This window comes from Corvus hawaiiensis, chromosome 13, assembly GCF_020740725.1.
Source record: "Corvus hawaiiensis isolate bCorHaw1 chromosome 13, bCorHaw1.pri.cur, whole genome shotgun sequence".
Lineage (NCBI taxonomy): Eukaryota > Metazoa > Chordata > Aves > Passeriformes > Corvidae > Corvus > Corvus hawaiiensis.
In genome coordinates, this window is record NC_063225.1 from 4,329,385 (window position 1) to 4,353,877 (window position 24,493).

At 39.9% G+C, this 24,493-nt stretch overlaps 1 protein-coding gene across 3 annotated transcripts; it reads left to right on the top strand.

The window, feature by feature from the left end:
- The first annotated feature begins 1,900 nt into the window (after positions 1 to 1,900).
- TMC3 (transmembrane channel like 3) lies at positions 1,901 to 24,092 on the top strand. 3 transcript variants are annotated; one of them, XM_048318197.1, is made up of 22 exons: positions 1,901 to 3,129; positions 4,431 to 4,574; positions 5,856 to 5,931; positions 8,566 to 8,647; positions 9,058 to 9,164; positions 10,057 to 10,155; positions 10,248 to 10,390; positions 11,854 to 12,001; positions 13,275 to 13,318; positions 13,462 to 13,609; positions 14,377 to 14,486; positions 14,609 to 14,687; positions 15,192 to 15,419; positions 16,982 to 17,110; positions 17,765 to 17,832; positions 18,066 to 18,194; positions 19,015 to 19,125; positions 19,508 to 19,633; positions 20,994 to 21,072; positions 21,266 to 21,308; positions 21,905 to 22,202; positions 22,931 to 24,092. In XM_048318197.1, exons 1-22 carry the CDS (start codon positions 3,020 to 3,022, stop codon positions 23,769 to 23,771), a joined length of 3,342 nt encoding a protein of 1,113 aa, XP_048174154.1. In that variant the 5' UTR covers positions 1,901 to 3,019; the 3' UTR covers positions 23,772 to 24,092. The 3 variants fall into 3 exon arrangements, with proteins under 3 accessions (XP_048174154.1, XP_048174155.1, XP_048174156.1); XM_048318198.1 differs by lacking the exon at positions 4,431 to 4,574 and having other exon boundaries at positions 1,903 to 3,129; XM_048318199.1 differs by lacking the exons at positions 1,901 to 3,129; positions 4,431 to 4,574; positions 5,856 to 5,931 and having other exon boundaries at positions 10,057 to 10,145.
- The last annotated feature ends 401 nt before the right edge of the window (positions 24,093 to 24,493 follow it).

Sequence of the window (24,493 nt, forward strand, 5' to 3'; positions counted from 1 at the left end):
TCCTGTTTTACATCCAGTTAATGGCAATTGAAATCAAATCTATAACCCCTGTAGTATTCACTCAGACTAAAACAAGCCCAAGTAGGTTTCTGGATTCAATAGAGCATATTGAAATGGGCAGCTGGTGTTCTGGCTGCTGAACTGCTGGCCGAGTTGAAAAGCAAAACCAAAACCCTCTTTGTGATCCGAGTCAACACTTGAATTCTTTAAAGGGGCTATTGCAGGGATCATGGGCAACAGAGGGTGTTGCCAACACCAGGACTAAGCTCTTGAAGCCTGCTTTCTGTTTTCCCTGCATCCTTCTGTCAGATGGGCTCAGAATTCCCAAGTCTCTTGCTGCTCATTGCGCTTTTAGTGTTTGGTAGTAACTTCGTATGATGGATGTGCCTCAAACCCTGGCACCATCAGAGCTGTATAAATGTCAGGCTTCAATTGTCCCTTTGGTTTTTTTTAGACTCTCAGCTTTCTTCTAACAAAGGGAAACTAAATTTGTCTGCCTCGTTGACACGTTAAGATACACTAGCCAATTAAATCTATGTAAATCAGTAAAGTTAGTGTTTTAATGGTTTTGGTAGTGCTATAATGCCATCATATTAAAGGATAGTGCTTTATTTGTGAAATAGAGTAATCTCTAGGAACAGAGGAATAGAGGAATCTCTAGGATGATGTTAGATTTTAATCTCTCCACTGTGGTTCCTCCAGATGAAAAGTAGGACATGTAAAATCTCAAGGAAAAGTATGAAGCAGGAATGGTGACACAGAAGGAGAAATAGCTGTGTTTCTCTCCTGCAGTTTTTGGAGATCTAGCTTATGTCCTCTGGGGAATTCAGGATGTTATTGTGTCAAAACCTGCCTTCTGGGGGTTTCCTTGGTGAGTGTTTATCTGCAGATAACGAGAGATTAATAATGAGATTAACGTTTGGGCACATAACTGGAATAAGCAAGGAGTTAATGGACTGTGGTAGACTGGCCTGACTAGAGGGGCACTTACTCTCATGAGCTAAGGCAGCAGAACCTCGCCCCAGTGCTGTGCCCCTGGCTGAGATGCAAAGGACAATAATGACAGCCAAGGAAGTACATTTGAAGTAACAAATTCCTGCTTTTAAATTATATAATTGAAAATGTATCTTGTGGCATGTCAAAAAAAGTGGTGATGTGGGTGGGTTTGCAGTACTCTGAGCATCGAAGCTTTAAAGGGCGTTCCCTGCATTCAGAATAGTTCTTTTGTTTTTCCAGCTGGGAAGAGGTGATAAGACTTTTAATGGAGATGTGCTTCTGGGCTGATACCTATTCCTTTTGGCTGTTTGCTTTCACTTAATGAGTGGTCTGACACAGAGAGAGGGTAGTAGGATGAACTGGAAGACAAATAGGAAAGCCATTCAGAGGTTTGTGGGTTTAGGAATGGGACAGAAAGACTGAGATGTCAAAGCTCCAACAGCCTCTGTTTTGCTGACTTCAAATGAAGAATAATAAAACACAGTATAGAAAAAAGTGAACTTTTTTGTGGTCCATCCGTGGTAATCTGGAAACTGGAGTGCAGAGGCTTTAGTCTCTATTGTGGTTAAGGGAGGTGAGTGCAAGAGATGCTCAGAGTGAAGTTGGGACTAGAGAGTTCAGTTCACAGAAAAAGCCCCACGCAGTAACTGGGTTTTAGCAGACTTTAACAGTCATGCATATGACACATTCTGTGGTGCAGAATACAGCTGAACTCTGAATAGGGGCATTTCTTTACAATTTTGGGGCTCTTCTGCTTTGTGCTAATGGAACTCCCAGATTTCTGGGGGAGCTTCAAACCAGACCCACCAAGAGAACTCTGGGCTTTATTGTGAGATACATTTTGGAAATGCAGAATCATGTTTATCTGGTCCTTGTCATCTCAGAGATGAAGTGAATTACACCAAATAGACATACTCTTTCAATACTGTAACAAAAGGTAAGGCTCGTGACTACTTAGCCCTTTAGTTATTTAACTAAATAAGTCTAGGACAATAGACAGCAAAAAAGTAGAACTTCTCACCAAGTGCCAATATTTCAGATTAATTCAGGACAGAGGGAAAAAGCAGTCTGTGCTATTCTCTACAGGAAATTTAGAAGAGAGGACTTAATGTTCTTTTTGTTGGGCGCTGCAAACAAAAGTTAACTACAACAGACCACTGATTTATGCAGTCAAAATCCTTGCTGCACTGTGTGCAGAGCTCTTAAGGAGAGAAAATACCAAGTTAGGAACAAGTGAAAACTCTCTGCAAACTCTTCCTTTCAGTCCCACTTTCTGAGCATCAAATTATGGCCACAGGAGCTATTAATATCAAGCATTTTTGGTCTATTTTGCTGTGTTTTAATAATGGGACCAGAATATCTGTAACCTCTATGATGGAGAAAAGCACTGACAATTCTCTTCCCTCCCCCCAGCAGAACCTGGAGCAGTCTATTCTATCCTGGCAACCAAGCCCAGTATCACAGAGATGCTGGCAGAGGTGGTGGTGCTGACCATAGAAAGGGTGTCAGGGGACTCTCCACCATGAAAATTGGAAGCCCCGTGGGAGAATGACATTCAGGTTTCTCTGCTAGTAAAGGCCAAAATGCAAACCACCTTGCTGTTCCTAAGCAAGAACCTTCTCTCAAGCACAGGAAGCAGAAACATCAACAGAGCATGAGTTGGAGACACCACCCAGAGCGGGCCAGCGTGGTGCACTGCGACAGTGCTCGGAGGGATGTCCCTCATGCACAACTAGGGGAATTTGGCTGTGAATTAAGGGTTGCAGCTGGGCCACCTCTGAGCTCTGCTTTCCCCCTTGATCTGGGCTTCGAGGGGCCGTGGTGGGGCTGCCGTGTGCTGCGGCTTTAAGGCACTGCCAGGCAGCAGCAGTTTCTCCAGGCTGGAGCACCAGGCAATGATCCTCTGCTCCGCGGGGCTCGCAGCACTCGCTGCTCTCTGCTTAATAACATTTGGCTGCTGCTGAGACGGCTGACCAGAGAGCTCCAAGCTGCCTCCCAGCACGGCAGAGTCCCACCTGCCACCATGGCAGCAGCGCCCGGCTCCCCGGCGCTCAGAGCTGCCAAGGCGTGCAAGAAGCAGCGCACGGTGAAGCGTCAAACTGGCATCTACACCTACCAGGAGCCACCCCACAGGTAAGGGAGCTCCTTTCTCCTGAAGGGCGAGTCTGCTTTATCTAGCACAGCAGTGGGATCTTGTCTTTTCACTTTCCTTCAGACAGAGTGCGTGTCAGAGACGGGAAAAGGTAGTGTGTTTCGAGTAACAGTGTGGTAGCATGGAAATGGGCGTGAGAAAAATCCTTCTCTGTATTTTAAGATACATTTCAAACCTCTTTAGGTTTTTTTGTTCTGCCAAAGTCACATTTCATACCGAAACATAACATTGTACATAAAGCAAAGTAACTCCAATGAGTTCAGGGTATAGCATGGTAAGAATTCTCTTATTCTTTTCCTGTGTAATTATAAATTTCCCTTGAATGTCCCCTGTGACTGAAGGGACAGGACTGCAGACCAGTGGATTAGTGGTCTGATGAAGTATGTCTCTCAAATACTATTCCACGGCATGGTTTAGGTTATGGTTTATTTCTAAGTGATTTAAAGGCTGCTTTTTCAGCTAAATGGCCGGGAACTTTCCCAACAAGCACATAGCAATACAACTGAGAAACTTCCTGGCTGGTGGCTGCTGCAGTACTTTAGATCCCTTGATGTCATTCAGGAAGAAACAGTCACCACAGGTTTTTAGACCTAAGCCTCTGCAAAAATGACTATTGCTGCTGTTTCATAGACCAACAGGGAATTGAAAGAGCTGTAGCTTAGCAAATGTGGTGACAGCATCAGAAAACATGATTTAATAATCATCCACAGAAATCTGCATAAAGGCACATGAATCTTTTTACAGGGACAAGTAATTCTTGGTATGTGAGGTCCCACACCCCTGTCCCTGTCAGCAGGGAATAGGATTAAATGGTGACCACAACTGAATCCCCTGCTCCCCCTGTTGTCACAAGGAAGTATTTTATCGTTATTAAAATCAAAATAATAGATCTGATTAATAAATGAATGTTACGTGCTCTTGCTGGAAATGTTTAGACAGCACTTTGTTCCAGAAGAATACACAGAGTCTTGCTAGCATGATGTACAAGCTGAATGGCTGGAAATGCTTGGAGAGGAAAGACTGGGATTCGTGGTTGGGAGTGGGGATAATTTATGACTGACCAGCAAGTGGTGGGGAGGGAAAGAGGCATGTCCTGGAGATGGGGAAATCACCCAAATTATTAATCAACTTTAAAACAATAAGGTCATGTGAGTTCCCTAGATCCCTGTCGTTACAATGCTCTAATAGGTTGGATCCTGTGCAAATCAACACTTTGCTGGGAATCCTCACGGGAATAACCTGTCCTCTTTTTCCTCTTGTGGGGCATGTGCTGGGCTGCCAGCAACTCAGATGATGATGTTGGTGAAGAGAAGGCTGAGAGCCATGACCCAGAGCAGATCTTTCAGAACATCCAGTACCAGAAGGAGATTATGTCCAATATCCGCTGCCGGCCGTGGCCGATGAGGCAGAAGCTGAGGGCGCTCAGGTAAAGGTGCCTGCACAGAGGTTTTCAGGCTCACTGACTGTGACAGTGCTTCCAGCCTCGGCAGTTTTTCAGTGTAAGCTGGAAGGGTTTGTGCACAGGAATGGTTAAGAGCTGCTAGGAAATGTGCCATGAGGATGCTCTGGGAAGATCTGAGAGCTGGCTGAAGGCAGCAGCCTCCGGGTGGACAGTCTGTAAGTGAAGTTGTTTCTGGTGCATGCCTGTGGCTCCCTTTAGAGAGTCACAGCACAAAAGAGAGCAAGAAATCATGCTTTGGCTATTAACTATTAAAAGAGTGTTCCAGCTATTCAGTGGTCTAAGGAAAGGCTGTTGGTAATGCTCCATAATTTCTTTTTAAGTTAAACTGTTTCACTGTGTGCCAAAAAGGAGAACCAGTCTGCCTTTTTAAGGTAATTGCATGGTATACAAACAGAAGCTGGTCATATCTTAAGGCAACATATTGTAAATGCAGTAAATACTGGACAATTGTAGCTTTAAAAGTAGGGTCAGTGTAGTAATAAAATGTTCCACATCTTAGGATTTCAATTATTATAATTCCAAATTGACAATGAAAGAGCATGTGATTAATCTTTGGGCCACCTGTCTAAACTGTGTCAGGTTTTCACCTCATGACCTGTTTGAGACTTGGGGGTTTTTTCCCTTTTCATCTGGCATTTTCTCTCAAAACCCTGGACGGTTCTCAGATGGCAATAAAGCCATGAGAAATCCCTACCAGCAGCAGAGCCCTCGTGTAATGTGGGAAGCAAAGAGAGATTTTTCTCTCTTAGGCAGAGTCTGTGACTTGCTGCTTTCCTGTTGATCAGATCTTGGTGGTCCCCATCACCTTCTGCTGAGGTCAAAGACTGTGTATGACCAGATGAACATGCACCTCTTTCCATCTCACAAGAGAGCTACCCCAGGAAAGGTGTCAGTATCCACAGCAGATTACCAGGCTGTAAAGGGGATCTTGTCATTTTGCTCATTTGGGTTCTACTATTTTAAAAGAAAGACTTTGAAACAAAAGGACAGAGAAATAAATTAGAGGAACAGAAAACTACCCCTGCAGTCAAACTCTTGAATGCTGAGTTGTCTCCGACAAAATTCTGAGTAGTTTTAAAGCACCAGCAAAAAGCTCAGTAGTCAGAGAAAAAAGCATTGCCTGAATTAAGGGCTGATGGTGAGACAGCCCATGGCTGTATTTCAGAGAATCTGGTAGTTGCTGCTTGTGCAGGATAAGAGGCCACAGGATCAATGTAGAGACTGAACCTCCACCCTCTTGTGCAGGCAGGCGAAGGAGATCGTGCTGAAGTACGAAGGGAGGCTCACGAGAACAAGAGGTTACCAGGCTGCTGGGGCAGAGGTACGGCTGCTTTGTCTTAAATATCTTAAATTTCTTGTTCCTACAAATAGCCACTTGCAGTTCTGATTCAGAGAAGTGTGTGTTTGCTATGCAGTCCTGATCCTCCAGCTCAGGAACTCTGTAGAGAGAGGAAAAAGCAGCTCAAAGCTTCTTTTATTTTTCCTTCTTCTTTTTTTATCATTGTAATTTTATTAATTACATTTTTGCAGATGCATTTCATGTGCTGAGGGATGAATATCCTTCTGTTAATGCAGTATAAGCTTTCTTTTCAGACAGCCTACAAATATTGATGCCTGCTGGAGGGGGTGATGTGAATGGGATAACAACAACACGATGCAATATTCTCTGAAGGGCTTTTTCAACAAACTGGGGCCACAGTTCAATAGCTTAGTATGAAAAATCTGTCTGGTTTTTAGTTTGGAAGACAATCCCACAATAGCTTATGGGAAATACATTATTAAAGAAGGGTTTTCGATTGCATAATACTCAGAGAATTTGAATCAAATCTTAGCAAATCTATTTACACCACTGAAAATAGACTCCGGGCTGAGTTTCTGGAAATTTATAATATGCAGGAAATTGTACTTAATAAGCAACCAAGAGAAGAGTTCTTTAGTCATCTAAGCAGTCGAGAATATTTTTGTCATCATAACAAGTAGACTTTTAATTACTAATTTATCTGAATTAAAAAGACAGGGCTGTACCAATAGATAGAACACCACGCATTTTATTCACATGAACAAGAGAATGGGTATCTGCTGCTCTGTGATGTTGGCCCCCAGAAGCAACGTACACTTTCCAATGCAGAAAGAGTAAGTTTTCCTTGTTCTGCTTTTGCATGGGTGGCAAATGAAGTGGAAGTAAAAAATGCTGTTAAAATAAACTACTTTATTTTAAAATAAAATTTTAAAATAATTAAAATAAACAACTTTTTTTTTTTTTATATGAGTGGAACTAGGACTTTAGCTAGAAAGAGAAGTGCTAAATCAGAATGTCAGTAAATCAGAGATTGGGCTCGGTACTTGTTCATACCATTCTTCTTATACAAAACCAGAAGCTTTCATCTTAGAGTTCACAGTAAATAAAAGTTTGTGTCTAATCTAATTGCCTCTATTGTATTTGCTTGAAGACATTCAGCACAGGGATGTAATTCAGCAGTTAATTAGTACTGCTCATTACATGTAGGGGATTTGTATTCTTTTATCCTAGCACAGATTAGTGAGTATAGCCTTTACATTAGGGCTAAATTCAGCAACAGAATGAGCTGCCTTTTTTTGGTGTGGGGCTTTTTTTGTCTGTGTTTTTTTTAACTAGAAGATTTTTTTTTTTCCACATATTTTCTTAGAAAATAGCATGGTGACCAAGGAGACAAAAATTGTAGCACAGAAAAACAAGCACTACATCATCAAAATTAAGAACTCAGGAGCTGAACATGTGCTAAGAACAAAATGCAGCTGCTGAGTGTACATGTATTTACATAAGTTTTTTTAATTTGCAAAATATATACAGTTCATGATTGGACAATCCACTCATGCTATTATTTATGAAAATTGAAGTTAAAATACACTTTCACTATCTTGACGCTGAAAGCAATTTTCTTTTTTCAATTCAATTATTTTACACTTGCTTTGTAGTTGTTTGTTGGGTTTTTTTCCCTTTTAAAGCCAGATGCCCATATTGTGGATTCAAAGAGTATAAATTATCTATTCAGCTACGCAGTAGGGAGGAAAAGAGATGATAGCTATCAAATTATAATTTTAGCAAATATTACTTCACTGTGGATGCATTGGTATTTTTTATAAATCTGTAGTGCAGCTGGCACAAGCTGCTTGAGTTGTTTCTCATCCCTGTGAACCCTGTTTTCAACTGAAAGTTGAAGTCCCAGCAATTCCCATGCAGTTCCCAGCATCTACAATTTCTTTGTTTAATTAAAATACTTTCCATTCATGCAATTAAATACCATAAATATTACCAAAAAATTATAACCATAAATATTAATTAACTTTGGCCAAAGAGATTGATTATATTTTCAGTAATTAAAATGTTTTTTACTCCTCTTTAATTTTAGGAGGTCAGATTACATGATATAATATTGACACTGCTATTAAAAATGCCTAAAATACAGGGGGGATTTTAATATCTAGCTATACTAAAAATACTTTATAATGCCCGGAATACAACTTTTTTTTTCCTGTTGATACTTCGAAGTTATGGCTCTAACTCAACAACTCAAAAACTGCACTCACTTTTGCACAGGTGGATTTTATTTCTTCTCCCACATGTTCATGCACACCTCAGTGTGTGCAGGAAGATCCTCTGACCATGCCAAAAACGGAGGTTGAATAAAGACTCTACAAAATACAACCACAGGATTTCTGCAGGTGTCGGCTGCAATACACAGAGTTGAGAATATAGCAGTTGAATTTGCTGCTGTTGAATACAAAAGATTCTTTTTCCTCTAAGAGAATTTCCTCTGAGGCATTATGCTCCTAATAAGACCTTAGTCATCAGTGTTTGTAACAATTTTTGTGATAAAAGATAAGACATGAGCAAATTACTCAGCACTTCATTTTTAATATTTTTTTTTTCATGTGGAGAAGTGTCATGTTTCTCATTTCTCTGCTTTTTTCTCAGCTTTGGAGGAAGTTTATTCGACTTGCATATAATTTTGTGGTAATCTTTATTCCTTGGGAAATGAGAATAAAGAAAATCGAGAGTAAGTATAAAGATTTAATGGTATTGGATAGTAGAACACTCGCTAAAATGCCGAGTCTTATGCTGTATTTTTTTAATGTACTGCATTAAATAATATTTGGGAGGGAGTTAAATGCAAATTTTCAGCAGGGAATTCTTTATTTAAAACTTAGCTTTTTCTTCCTTTCCAGGTACCTTAGAAATGCAACAGTTCTCATTGATGCTCTTAGTTGGGGGTGGGGAGGGGGAAAATTTTGAAAAAGTGAAATTTGTCCCACTGGGATTCTGAAAACAAAACAATTCCTTTGTTTGCTGAATGCCCTGCCTAAGAGAGGTTTTTCTTTTGGCCTGTTATTCAAATAACACTTCCCAGATAAATGACACGAGCTTTTATACACTGCAGGTCAGGTAACTGGTTCTTTGTGGTTTAAGGTCATTTTGGGTCTGGAGTTGCCTCTTACTTCATCTTCCTGAGATGGCTGTTTGGAATCAATATTGTCCTCACCATAATGACAGGAGCATTTGTGGTCCTACCAGAGGTAAGAACTCATTGTTAATACTCACAGAGAAACGCTTACTGTTGCACTTTCCTTTCTGAATGGAACCAACACCACACTTAAGATCATGCATCAGCTTGAAACGTACAACGTAAAATGAATTATTTAAAACAAATTCCCCTATTAAGAGGTTTTTCTCTGCCGAAGGGTAGCAGATTTTTGCTCTTAGTTTTAGAGATGGTATTTTGTCAACATGGTACTAATGCTTTTAGAGAATATGTTTTTATCTGATTACTAGAATAAAGAACCCATTCTTAAAAGATGTAGTGGGCGTTGAGTACATTCAAGTCCTGTTAGTGTCATTTACAGGGAGAAAAAAAGAGCATCCCTCTCCAGACTCTGGATTATTGTCCATTAGAAAGCATTTCCTAGAAGTTCTGAATAGCCACAATTTTGTTTAGTTCTTGCATGCAAGTAAGGCAATTTTTAAACTTTGTTAAATTATTCATAAACATTATTTTGCCTCACCTACCCTGTCCTTTAATAATGTTATCAGAAAACATGGGAATACCTGATTTTATTCTCACTGCGCAAAGTAAAAAAGTAAATACCGCTCAAACAAATAAAAGGTAAACTGGAAAAAAAAAAAAGGTATTCACTTTCATTTTTTAATTTTTAATGAAAAGCAAATTCAATCCTGAAATATCATTTTGAGATCAAACACTGCCCCATTTAATTAAAAAATGCTCACATTTAAAGCATGGCTTTTAAAGCTGGCGCAGTGCTGACACAGTACTTGCTACCCTGAGAGTACCTCTCCTGTGGGCTGCTCTTGATGGGTTCCACTCTGCAGCCCTGGCTCAGATGGGCTCGTGCAGCTCCTGAAACCTTCTCTCTCTTGCCCATCTTCTGAGACCTCCTCTCTCTCCTGCAGCTCCTGGCCGGAGCACCGTTCGGCAGCACGGTCAGCAAGACCATTCCCAAGGAGCACATCGCATCCGCTCAAGACCTGGACACCATCTGGTCACTAGGGGCAAGACTCAAACCACTCCTTATTATTTTGTTGTCACTGTTCTCTTGTAATTGTTGGTTACTGCTCTTACTGTCAGGTTCTGGTCTTTGCAGGGCTACCTCCAGTACTCTGTTCTGTTTTATGGCTATTACGGTCGTGACAGGAAGATTGGGAAAGCTGGATACCGGCTGCCTCTTGCCTACTTCCTTGTTGGAATGGCTGTGTTTGCTTACAGCTTCATCATTCTTCTAAAAAAGTAAGACCTCCCATTTACTGCTGTTCATAAACTTGTGTGTTCAGGCAGTCAGCAATGGTATTTACTCCACCTCCTCTGTGTCCATTCTGTTTCGTTCTATTAACATGCTCAACTCTGCTAGTATCAGAGAGGTAGACTGAGTTCAACTCTAGATTGCCCTTTATCTTGTTATCATTGTCACTCTCTGTTCCATTTCCCAGCCTATAAAAGGAGGCCAGCACAGATGATGATCTGTGCACTTTGTGTTCGTGCAGTTTAAGGCCTGACACCCGTGGAAGTCCTTTCTCTTCTCCTCTTTTGTGTTATAAATATTGCTATGACAGAAATTTATATTTGAAGTGTAGTGCTTTCAGCATTATTATTATTCCCCTCTATTGAAATACAAATATAAAAATTCCATCCTAGGTGTGATATCATTTGCATTGCTTTAGGGGGTATGTGGCATCCCATTGGAATGTAAGCTTAACTTCTTCGCTGTGGAAGGGCCAGGAGTAGGAGTTACTCAGAGAGAGCAAGACTGCCAGTGCTGACCATAAATCCAGGGATGTGCAATGCTTGGAGAAGGGGCAAGGTCACTCTATCCTCTCCTGATTTGCTTTCTCTTCCCTTCTGGATACCTATTTATCTGGCACAGTCCAGGGACATTTTCAGTGCTGTCTGTAATAGCTCTCAGTTTTGAGGTCAAACCTTTCCTTTTCATTTATTTTTATTCTACCTGCTAGTTTGTGCCAAGGGTCTCTGGTATATGTGACACTGATCTATGCATCTGCAGTTTCTGGATATGATTAGCTCTTCTCCTGACTTAGCTCAGTGACTCTTTGCTCAGCTGTGTACAGCTCCCCTTTAGCATTGCCCTTTTAGAGGCCCTTTCTTTCATAAGCTATTAATCTTCATTTCATTTCCTATGCTTTGCAATATTCTGCCACCTTGCCTACCTGACATGAGTAGGAGGGGTTTTCTTTCTTTTTCCCAAGGTCTGTAAAACGGCACTAGGTTTCTATTTGGCTATAACATATATTTTGAGGGTGAAAACAATACAGCAAACAAACAGATTTTGTGCATAATCACTAGTTATATGCCAAACTAGATTTAATTCCTGTAACAGTGATCTCAGTGACGGAATCTTCCAGCTGGATCCTACCTAGAGGTTGTAAAACTGAAATAGGTGTAAGTCCACAGTTCTAGTGAGATTTATTTGCTTTATTTGTCAGTTATAAAGACTGTAAATATTGAAATGCTCTTCCACAGTGAGTCATTTCTTACTAGATGTAAAGTGAAGTTCATGAGCTGCATGTCACCCTGTTTTATGCTCTTCAGAAGGCTGCCAAGAGTGATACTAACTTCTGCAAACCTTTGGTAGCTCTAAATATGTAAACATCTGAAAACCATAAACCAAACCAGTGACTTCCCTCATTACCATCTTCACACACTGGAGCAGTTAAATATCTGTTACTTTTCCACAGAATGGCAAAGAACTCAAGAATGAGTTTAGCAAGTGCCTCTGATGAAAATTACACTTTCTGCTGGAGACTGTTCTGTGCTTGGGACTATTTGATAGGGAACCCTGAGGCTGCAGAGAGCAAAGCTGCTGCCATAGTCAACAGCATCAGGGTGAGCAACTGACCTTCAAATTATTTCAAGTTGATTTACTTGTTAATCTGTAAGCCATGTAAGTCTTTCCTCTCATCCTCTTGGGTTTTGGTATTTATTTACAGATCTATTTGCCTAGGGCAGGGCTGGTATCACATCTGTGTGGTATTGCAAGCACGTCATATTTGCTGACGTTCTGTCCTGGCAAGGCCATTGTGTCCTTCCTTGGGAGAGTTTTATTTAATGCCCCTGTATGTGTGACAAGAAGTTAGATAACTAGAAACAAATTTGCTTGTGATGAAATTTCACTGAGTGTTAGAATCAAATGTGTGTTAACAATTGATTTGGCAGGAAAATAAACAAATTTATAAAATGTATAATTGTTTTTATGCAAAGGAAGTGTTTTATGCCTCAGGGAATCCATGTGGAGAAGCAGAACAGCTCATATTTGACAAGATGCTTTTTTACATGACAATAAGTTTTATATCTCTCTCTGGTTTATAACTTCCTGCACACAATTTATCGTTCTTTCTTCTTTATTTTATCAGCTATTAATCAGACTCCCCAGGGAAGTGGTCATGGCACCAAGTCTGTCAGAGTTCAAGGAGCATCTGGATGATGCTTTTAGTCAAATTGTTTAGTTCTAAGTATTCCTCTGAGCAGCAGGCATTTGGACTCAATGGTCTTTATGGGTCCTTTCCAACTTGAGATATTCTATAATTCTTTGGTTTATTTAATCTCTCTGTAACAAATGAGGGGCATCGTACAGGTCTCTCAATGTAAGAAAATTGCTAAAAATACAGAAGTTGTGCATTTAGAATTTAAGAGCATATGTGGTTTCATCAAAAGTAATTTATTTCTCAAATTTGGTGTATTGTCATTGAACAAAAATTACTTCAAATTGTGCCAAGGGTAAATTAATAAGCTATGATATTTAGTTATTTCAATGACTGAGGATAATTTATGACAGTACTGTATTATATAACTGGCACCCAGATTTTAAAGGAGCATCCTGCCAAAACATCTGGAAGTGTAAGCCTCTGGTTATACCTCCTGGAACATGCATGACTGAAAGTGCACGAGTATCTGCTTACTGTGTATTTGTTCCTCAGAAATCTCCATCACTTTTTAATATCACATATCAGTGTTACAAATCAATGAGGGCAGTGGTATTTATCTGCTTGCACCTCCAGGATGTGATGGTTTTTTGTTAGTGTATTTTAATTTCTGTGAAAGATACGAGCATTATTTTTGCTGAACATTATTAAAATGGTAATGCTGTGTTTCTTTCAAGGAAGCTATATTGGAGGAGCAGGAAAAGAAGAAAAGCAAGAACTTGTATGTATATAAGATACGAGATACTTTTCAAAGCACTGTTTTGATGCAGATATCAGTGCTAATCTGCTTGTCCTGTACTTCTAAACCATGTTAGAAATGACCCCCAACCTGCTGTATTGGTTGCATCTTTCTTTTTTTCCTAGGGCAGTGACCATAAGCTTAAGAATTATTGCAAACATCCTCGTGCTTCTCTCCCTTGCTGGAAGTATTTACATCATCTACTTTGTCGTGGATCGATCCCAAAGGCTAGAGCGCACCAAAAAGGAATTGACTCTTTGGGAAAAAAATGAGGTACACTGTCTTTATGCCACCTCTGTGTTAGAAGGAGGATTGCTGTCTGGGGGCTTTCTGTAGCAATATTGTGCACAGAGGTGTAAATAGCAAGGGATGAGCCAGGAGAAATGAGGAGTGAGTGGGCAGACCTGGATCTGCCTTGGCACGCTTGCTCCCTCAGCTCTGCAGCCAGGTGTTAGTGCAGCTGAGCTGGGCAGAGGGGGTTGCAGATGCTCATTTCACACAGAGTGCAGTTCTAGCAGGTCCCTATTTTGTGAGGACAAAGTTTAATCTCTCCCATCACTTACAAATCTACTTTTACACCCAGGACTGAGCTGAGCAAACACTGGCCAACAGACTAGAAAGGAATTGACCTTGATAACAGTGATTGATTCAGTATCAGGGGATATCGAATGTTCTGCAAATATTTTCATTCAGAGGAATGGGTGAGAGTAGGAAGTGGATAGATATGGAGAAGCCACTCACCCATTTCAGAGGAACATGCTAGCTTAGTATTTTCTCCATGTGAAGTTTTAATTTCAATTAATAAAGTAGAACTTTGAAGCTACACTACCTGGAGTAAAGACTCACGAGTGATATTCCAGATCTATAATTCTGGATCCTAACTACTGTTATTACTAATGTCAATAATAACTTTTTAAAGCATCTCCTCCAAGGAAAGCAATCACCAAAGCACGTGCCTCAGCAGTATTTCAATCAGCACCCAAGATTCCACAGAAGATCTTCATCAAATGGTACAAAAATGCCATGTTTCTGTTCCATAGGTAAGCGTAGTTGTGTCACTGATCACAATGATTGCACCCTCTGCTTTTGAACTTGTGGCAGCTCTGGAGATGTATCATCCAAGGACCACTCTTCGCTTCCAGCTTGCCAGGTATGGGCATTGTGCAGTGTAGAAAATACGTGGGGAGAGAGGGAGGAATAGGAGAGGTGTGTTCTGGTTGCGTGTTTTAATGCAGCCAAATGCTGGTAACCTGTATTTTATTCTCTTTTCAGGGTTCTTGTCCTATACCTGGGAAACCTCTACAGTTTAATCATTGCTCTCCTGGATAAAGTGGACAGTATGAGTGTCACTGTAAGTTTAACTTGATGTTTTCTGATGTGTAAAGCTAGTAGACTTCATAGACAGAATTATGTATATTGTAAAATATATGAAGTCAGATGAAAATTTATTTGAAATTGATTAAAATATTACAGTTTGATAGGATTGTAGAGTTAAGTTTGGATAACAATGTTCATTTACAGCTACTTATAGGGGTTTTAAAATTAGTCTTTTAGGACAACTGGATTCATTTGATTGCTGATGTAACAAGATAAATAGATTTCTGTGCATGGCTAAACTATTAAAAAAAAAAGTCATCACTCTAGGTCAAATATTTCCACCTGCCTAAATCAGCTTTAAGTCCTGCCCTTTGGTGTTCCATCTGACTCTGTCCATTGACAGCTGTTTAACAGTTGCCTAACTGCTGCTTGAAAACATATGAAGAAATGTCTGTGCGTGTGTGTGTGCTGTAGAACGTACAGACATCAGCACCCATGTGCAGTTAAAAAGTAGCTTTTGGGACATTTATTATTTCAGGACTCTGATGTGAACAACAATGCAAGTAATTCTACCACCTCCTTAGCAACTCTTTCCAAGGATGACAATTTAACCATTCCTAATGTACAAATGAAGAGAAACGGCTTTGTCACATTGGAAGAGCATCGCACCCAAGGCCTGACGGTCTCTGACTCACTGGTTAACCAAACAATTTCCTTTAACACCCAGAACCCACAGGATCAGTGCTGGGAGACGTATGTTGGTCAAGTATGTAATTGTTTCATTATGTCATCAACTTAGTCCACTTAATCCACATTTGACAAAAAATTAAAATTATGTTGTACTGTGTTTAATTTTAGAAATTTTTTTTCTATAAATTCCAGAATTTAGCTAAGGATGGTGTAGGAAGAGTAAAGACTGTGCAAAGTGGTACGGTCACAGATACAAGCTTTGGGTTTTGTTCAGTATCTACGGCATATTCAGTGTTGTTCAAATGTTCTTTTGCCAGGCTTTGGTGTCTGTCTTCAGCTCTGCACAGGCAGATCTGTACAGATCTGTGATACAGATCCTATTTTAACAGGGTGCATCCTTCTAACCACTACAGAGAAACAAGACCATAAAGACATATAAGCAGCACCATGCACTCTGTGCAGATTCAGACTGCTGCCTGAAGAGATGGAGATGCAGACCTGAAAAAAGCATGAGATTGTGCTCTTGGTCTTTTGTACAATATCTGAAGTCTCTATACATTCTGCCATAATAAATCTCTAGAGAATCAAGTGCTCTTCACTTTTTCAGAGGGAGAGAGAACAACAACACAAGGTTTCGAAATACCATCAGTTTGCAGGAGTGAGGACAGTTGGATGGCAGTGCCATGTTCCCACAGCTGGGGTGCAGAAAATCTGCAGATTTAATATGAGACCTTTTGCTTCCCTACATGTGAAGGGTACATGACTTGTGACTTCCAGGAGCACTAATACATTGAGAGAGAAATTTTAACCACAAAAATGCGAAAGATGTCAGTGATCCATTTGAGACTTTGGTCTCTGTCAGTGTCACACTCATGTCTAAGCCACTGGACTAAAGATGTTAAGTGTGCTTCTGACTTGCTGAGCTTCTTGTTCCAGAGTGAGGAATATTAAAGGTCTTGTTTGATCGTTGGGAGCAAAAGACCCCTCCTAGCCTGACTTCTATTCTTGTATATCCCTCTCCCTTTTGCACAGCCTCATAGAAAATAGGGGGGGTTGAATGTTTGCTTTTTTCCCCAGAATTGCCAAGACATGTATGGAACTGATTTTTTCCTATTTAATTGTATATTTTTAAAGCTCAATTAAATATAGGATAACCCCATTCTTTCGTAAGCACTAAACAACTGTCTTTTATGGTTTGATAATCCTATGCCATTGGGTTGTGGGGTGTTTGAATAATAAGATTTTTTTCATTGTGAAGCACTTTGCAAATACGTATCACAAGAGTCAGCTTAATAAAAGATTGGATGCAATAGAAAAAGCCAACCTATTTCAGTTTAGCTAGATACATTTTTAGAACATTAAAAAGAAAGTTTGATACCATAATGGCCAGAATTTTATTGCTGCAAGCAATAAAAGGCACTCTGGAAGCTTGATTATATTTATTCTCTTTAACAGAACAAAGACAAGTAAGGGAAAAGTCAAACAGGAAAAGCTCAAAAGGAAGTTATTTATACATTCAATTCATATTTTATCAGAATACAAACTTGAACCAAAAATACAAGTAAAAATGCAAAAGAGCCATATGCAGTCCATTTGCTTTCAGAATGACTCAGTATGTGTGAACAATGTGTATTTCAGGAGATGCTAAAGCTTTCAATTATCGACATGATTTTCACAGTCGCAAGCATCCTGCTAATTGATTTTTTCCGTGGACTGTGTGTCCGGTACTTGAGTGATTGCTGGTGCTGGGATCTAGAAAGCAAGTTTGTAAGTACAGTCCTTATTTTATCAAGCTAAGATGTTGAAGATGGGTAGGCTCCTTCCCTCAGTACTAAATGTCCTTGAAGACTTTCCACAGATGAATAATTTCTTGGTAGTACACATCCATAAAGGCCCAGCTCACACTGAGATAAATGTTGAGATTTACTGTTTTTCTCAAGCCTATTTGTGTGGCTCTGGTGCAAAAATTTTTGGTTTTCACAAAATGAGATCATAGAGCTGTTCCCACAGTCTAAGGTGACACAGAGGGCACGTAGTTGTTCCCCACATCCTCTTTTCTGCAGCTGTAACATCTTTACCTAACATAGATAGTGGTCCAAGAAACAGCAACCAACAGCACACAGCCCTTTAAGAAAACTACAGTGGTTAATACCTGGTTAGCAAGAAGCTGTTGGCGTGAAAGGCTGAGGGCTTTTCTTTGTCCTTAAAGATGTGAAGTAAACTAGAGAGGAATTAGTTCATTTAATCCCTGGCTGCAGAGTAGGTTTTGCTGTGTTCCCACTGCCTGCCAGAAGTTGGTGTTCGATCTGGGTGCTTCAGGCTATGTGCTGTCTGCAAACTGATTCAGTCAAATGCTTCTAATAAATGATCTGAAAACAAGATTAAGACAAAGGTATTCATCTTACACTGTGTTTCTTGTAGCCAGAATATGGAGAATTCAAAATTGCAGAGAATGTATTGCATCTGGTCTACAACCAAGGAATGATCTGGTATGTAGTCCTTATGTGATTTTTATTGTCCTTTGTGGGCTGATTGCTAGGTCAATCTGATGATTTAAACAAAACCTATTGAAGTAGGATATTGGCAGTGTAGTTCTTTATATTAAGAGATCATCTGTTAATAGTGAGTGGTTGTTTACCTGGCATGGGGTTTGGGGGCTTTTTTAGTGTACTCTATTGCTATCAAAATGGCTTCTGGCACTGACATGACACGATTTTCCCAGGATGGGAGCTTTCTTTTCACCGTGCTTACCAGCATTCAATGTACTGAAGTTGATTGGACTCATGTACCTGAGGAGCTGGGCTGTGCTGACGTGCAATGTACCACATCAGCAGGTTTTCAGAGCATCTCGGTGAGTCAAAATGAGAATGAAAGATAAGGAATAAATCAAATGCAGGAAATGTCTTTGTGCACATGAAGAAAATGACAGGAGATTTTTAGCTCTAAAAGTTGACAATCAAATGACACGCTAACACTGATAGCAAAGGTCTGTGGAAAAAAACCATAATTACTGAGAAACTGGAAGGTTTGTGAAGCAGGGTAGTTGAAGATGTGCAAGAACTAAAAAATATGTCAGGGAATATTCCCAGAGAGCTATTATGGCCTAACATAAATGCTTTATTTCCATACAAATCTAACAGAGCACAATAACTACATGTGTTAACTATTACAAGTCCTATTTCTTGATGTTTCTCTCTTTAAAAGCCATGCAGTATCTGCTTTTGTCTGTTGCATTGCACAAAGATTTCCTCATTTTTCTTTCATCATGATGAATATCTTAATTGTTTATTCAAAATGCAAATAATTTAGAGCATCGTTAATTCTTAATAGTTATTTCTAACATATTTTTTTTAAGATTAATTGACTTCTGCCACTGTTCTTTTTCCCCCCCAACACAACTGGGCAGTAAGGGCAGCTTTTGTCAAAGAGTGCAGTAACCAGTTCTCTGGCTGCAGCAGTAGTATCTGGAAAGCCATGAAAATAGAATTTTGCTCATTAAGAGTCTGTTCAAACCAGCTCAGTTCAGACTTTCTAATTATAGCAGAATGATTTTAATCTTTCAGACATGTTGATGTTGAACTGGATAGGTAGATTCAGACTTGCACCTTTTATGTTGCCTCTGGTTTTCTCTCTGATTAGTGTAATCTGAAACATGTTACACCTTCTTGCAGATCCAATAATTTCTACTTGGCCATGTTGCTGTTTATGTTGTTCCTGTGCATGTTACCAACAATTTTTGCTATTGCCCGATACAAGCCATCCTCAAGCTGTGGCCCCTTCAGGTAAGGTACACTGGACTAATGAAAATTGCAAAGATTTTATTCCCCCCCTTACAATAAACTTACCATGTTCCATAATACACAAATTACAGATGTAAATTTTAAAAAAGTTGATAGGACAATGCTTTTCTGCTACCAATATTTTACAGTTTATGGTTTAATAAGGTGGATATGTCAACATTCTGAGTTGATTTGCTTTATATACATAACTTAGTTAGTTTATATTTACATAATGCAATGTGCCACTGAGCAATCTCCCAAACATCACTGCCTTGTGTCTCAATTCAAGCACTCTCCAAGCTTGTTTTTTATTCAGTGCAACAAAATGTAGTCAGGATTCCTTACAACTTAATTTTACCTTTTTTCCCTCCCATACCTCCTACAGTGGTCAAGAAAAAATATATGATATTGTTTCTGAAACGATTCAGAATGATTTTCCCACGTGGTTCAACACAGTGCTTACTTACATCAGCAGTCCTGTGGTTGTCCTCCCTGCACTACTACTGTTATTGTAAGTACTTTGGTTTTTGTAGGCAGGTTAAATTGAGTGTATTAATCTGGCCTTATCTCTGGAGAGTCAAATGTAGATACTGAGGAACAAACACTGCATTGTTGCAGTTTCATTAAGCATAACTAAAAAAACAATTCCAACTCCCCACTGAATATGTGGTATATGGATCAGACAGGAATGAAAGTATGTTAAAATGACTGTCAAAAGGAATTTCTCATTCTGGGATGCTTTTTTAGAGCAAGTTCACTGTACTGTGTCAAGGCTTGCAGTGCTGATGGCTCCAGGAAGTTTAAGAACCATTTTTCCTCTAAAGAGTTCCTCAGAAATAAATTTTCCATTTCTTCATGGACATTAGTTCCGTTTGTGACAGTGAACAGGGCTTGGTTTGTCATTTAAAGAAGCTACTCAGTCATCCTGATTTCTGACAAGATAAATCAATTATGACGGTCTGCTCTTAAGTGTTAATGTAATATAACCTGCTGCAGACTCTCCAGTGGAAGTCTTTTCTTACTTGGGTTATAAATAATTGTTCACAGTTGGGAAATAATATTAACTTTGAGCTGTCTGAAATTCACTTTGCTTCTATGAAATGTTCTATTTTGTTTGGCATGTACCTTTGTACCATTTTTTTCCTCTGTAAACTGCAGACAAAGGCAGAGTTTGTCCCACCGGTGGCTTTTCAGTCAAATCAGAAAGACCAAAGCAACACTTTTATCTGTAACTTTTTCCTCTAAGGTCCCAGCCATGTAATATTTGTAAATTTAAGTATTCCTATTGACTGCTTCAAACTGATGGCTAAGCACATATGTAATTGTTTGTGGTATGAAGTCTAGCTATAAGACTTTGTCTGAAAGCCAGTGCAATCCATTAGGTCAGGCCATAATCCGCCAGGATCTGATCTCAGCTGTGCCAGGGTAAACAAGGTGTTATTTCAGCCAGCCAACAAAATTGCGTTGGTATGGTTGTGCAAACTCAGCTGCAACTCTGGTGTCTCTGTTCTGTAACCTTGGACTGGGAAAAAAAAAAAAAAACAAACAAGACAATATCTGTCAAAATGAAGTGCCCAGAATTAAAAAAAACCAAACCAACCAACCAACTAGAAATGCATCCCAGGTTACATGCACAATGAAAAGACCTGCAAAAAACACAGGTAAAATTAGAACTGCTGCTAAATCTGTTTTCAGTGTCATTTCTTTCTTTCATGTATGTTTGCTTGAAAGAAGGCTGTAATCCATGATTACAGTACAAGGAAATGCTACAAAGCAGCAGCTGAACTTGCACATCATTTTGACCTATAAACCCTCAAAAAGAAACTGTCAAGAATGTCTGAAGTGACTCATATCACCCCTTGCTCTTCTAGCATGCTAATCTACTACCTGCAAAGTATTGCAAGATCATTAAAATTCACCAACAATCAACTGAGAATGAAGATACAAACAGTAAGTATGGTGCAAAGCACTTTTACATGTAATTTGGTGTCTCTTCAGTAAAGAGGCTAATTAAATCTCTGAAGTCACTTCTAGTGTTTCACAATGTAAAACAAATCCTGTATTTTTCATCCTTACACAGCAGGGGATGTACTCTCTAATCCATAATAATTTACGGATTCTCACCCTTCTGCATGTATTTTAGGAAAGAACTGAAGATAAGAAAAAGGTGGTTCAGATGGCAGTAGGTAAGTTGGTGACCTTTAGAAATGCCACTATTAATAAAGCATTTGGATATGAACACATTTGGATTTCTCATAAATATAGGGAAGTACAAGTACAATTTTAAAACTGTATTTACTGTAGAATCCTCCCTTGAGATGGTTTCTGAGCTCAGTTTGCCTTAATCTTGGCAACACTGAAAGACATGGGGCGCGGTTTAAACCTGAATTCACCTGGAATCTTTGCATGGGGTATTTTCCTGCTTTCATCACCAATAGGGCAGAACCTGAGAACCTTTGGGGATTCAAATCATCTCAGAACTTGCATGCAATTCAGAGGCTTGTAGGCAGAAGAAAAAATGTCTTTTTGCCCATTTTGGAATCCTACAGGGCAAAATCCAGTGTTTTTTCTGTGTCCCCAGTACTCCATCTGCCACGTACTGCAGTATGAAGATCCACCCCTTTGTCACCAAGTCTCCCAGTGTGACACTAGTTTCTCTTTTCGGAACACAGGGGGTTCTGTTGGCCTTGGATCCCTGACTGAAGGGGGAATTTGAGCCACTACATTTATACAGAAGTTTCTAAATTTAGAGACTTTGATAGTTCCTGTAATTTTTTTCTAGCCAGAATCCAAAATCTGGATGCTAATGACAAGAGACCAGAGCAAGAAACTGATATTATCAGCCAGGAGTCTTCTGTTCGGTCCTCAACACCCCGAAAGAATGGCAGCATCTTGAACTTTGAATCTCCCGTGAGCAAAGGCACCAGAATACAAACCATTTCCCAGTCTGTGCCCCAATCTGTGCCATCAACTGATGTTGCAAGACCTGCCAACGCAACTCCCACAACTTCGACCTCTTTAACACCAGCTCCCTCCATGTCAAGTGTACAGAAACCAAGGAATGATCATATCACAAACAGGTAAGACTGCTTTGGTTATAAAATGACGCTTATTCCAGCAGCTCCATGCCAAACCTGCTCCTTTACAAAACAGCAGTGTATTCAGACTGTCTGGAGCTGTAAGACAGCAGAAGAATTTTTTAAAAGCAGATTAATTCACGGGTACCATTGATACTGCTGGTGACACCACCTCCTTAACTCTCCCTTAACCGAGATGGGATTATAAACCTTTTGAAATGAGGTATCTGATGAAGTTTACACACAGCTCAAGCAAAGGTAAATACTACACTTGCCCTCAGGCACATAACTAAAATAGTTTGTGCAGGATACCATCTCCATGAACAAAACAAACACGGAGTGAAGGAACTCTCTGCAGAATGTCTGTGCAGGTTTAGTTGCAGGACAACAAATTTTGGATAGCAGTAGATGGCTGCTTTAAGCTATCTGTTGGGCTTATTTTCCAAGTGGATAAAGAACAATTCCCAGAACAATAAGAAAACAGAAAGGGAATGAAACTTGAGAGGACAATTGTGTTACCTTTTCCTAGAGAAGAACAAATATATCTCCTAATTTCTACGGTATGTTTCTCAAAATGGTTCTAAAAATGTGGAACAGTGGAGATATGATGATCTCCACTCTTTAAACCTAGTGTTTGACTTCCAGAGCAGTGAATTTTTTTGTATCTTTCAATTCCATTAATTGATAAGTGTGTGTATCAATATTTCCTCTCTTTTTCTTTCTTCCTAAAGATACCCAAGTGTTGTTCACAGGAGTGCAAGTGAGCTGTGCAAAACAAAGCCCTACACACCAGTGACTTTCAAAAAGCACACCGAAGATGTTCATTCTGACCCTCTCTTCAGAAAAGCCATTCGGCAGGTAAATTCAGATGCCCTTGGGGCAGGGCCTCCTGTTTTTTTGGGATGTAGACCATATGCTACCAGGTATTTTCTGGTCAATGAAAACGAGTCCCGCAAAAAATCACTCCGTTCCACCTCCCGACTCCAAAGGCATCTCAGAAAGGAGGAATCGGGAGACATTATTGAGTTGTACCCACACCACATCAGAAGATATGTGGTTCGAACACCACACCAGATGTATTCCCCCCATCCCAGTGAAGATGAGGAGGACGAAGAAGAACTTGAGAGAGAATTCATGAGCAGATCCCATCGCCCTCGCTCACTGTCTGACCTTCGCCCAGCACCCCGGTTTTACATTGGGGAACATGCTGATGGCCACATTCTAATGAGCAAAGATCTAGCCAGAGTGCATTACAAATCCTGGGATGATGGTTTTGAGATGGATCTGGACAGGCCTCCATATGCTTACAGGAAAGTGCACCTGAACTATCCTGAGCCACGTGTGAAACCAAAATCAAAGCAAAAGCTGGAGCAATCTCTAACAGAGTCTGATTCCATTTCCATTGAATCCAGCAGTGATCCGCAGAACAGCAGCAATGATCAGTACATCCAGGTCATTCATAGCAAGGACAAGTATCCAAAAGCTGGGACAAAACTCGCCAAAAAGAAAACAAAAAACAGTGTTGATCTAAGTGTGTCTGAGCCTAGTGAACTGGTGTGCTCAAATGTCTGAGAAAGTGCCCCAGCCTCGTTGTGTTTTGAGCAGGTGTAGATGCAGTTGTACTTTACTTGCTGTTTGAGGTCTGTCAGAATAACTGCAACGTAGTTTTTGTAGCAACAGTGTATGCAGCCACTCTAGGTGGGAAAAGCCTAGTGTTTTACTGTTTGTTGTACCTTGCTTTAATATCACAACTGTTATGCTGCAAATTTGAGAAAAGCAGGTTATTCCAATTTATTCCTTACTGTTATGCTGTCAAAACCTAAAATCTCTGCCTACTGGAAAATCAAAAGCCATGTACCCGGGGCACTTCAATTAAACCCGTACACAAATACATCAGATGAGACTCTTTTTATTTGACACAGCCAGAGCTGAAGATGCTTCCTAAATAAGTTCAGCAGAGAATCAGCTTCCTGCAAATGCATGTGCTACTTAGAGTACATCTTGATGTGCCTTGTTTGACTATACTGTGGCCCAAACGAATCAGGAAAAAAGGTTAATTAGAGAGAATAGCGAGTTTCTTTAGAGTGTATCACACGGCCAGTGGAGTTATTTGATTGTAGCAACCTGAGTCAGACTTCTCGATTAAATCCTAGATCCTCTATTAATTTTCTGGTGAGCCTTAGACCAGCCTGATAAATTTCTCAGTGGCGAACTTTCTATCCATGGCCGTTAAGAGACTCACTTCATTACTCGTAATTTCTAAATCCTATCCCGTTTTTCACACACCACTGCAA

Bases quoted from the DNA above. Each gene is read 5' to 3' on its own strand.
- TMC3 (XM_048318197.1), top strand. From the start codon at position 3,020: ATGGCAGCAGCGCCCGGCTCCCCGGCGCTCAGAGCTGCCAAGGCGTGC. The intron at 3,130-4,430 runs GTAAGGGAGCTC...CTGGGCTGCCAG, and splicing joins TACCAGGAGCCACCCCACAG to CAACTCAGATGATGATGTTG. The intron at 17,833-18,065 runs GTATGTAGTCCT...CGATTTTCCCAG, and splicing joins TACAACCAAGGAATGATCTG to GATGGGAGCTTTCTTTTCAC.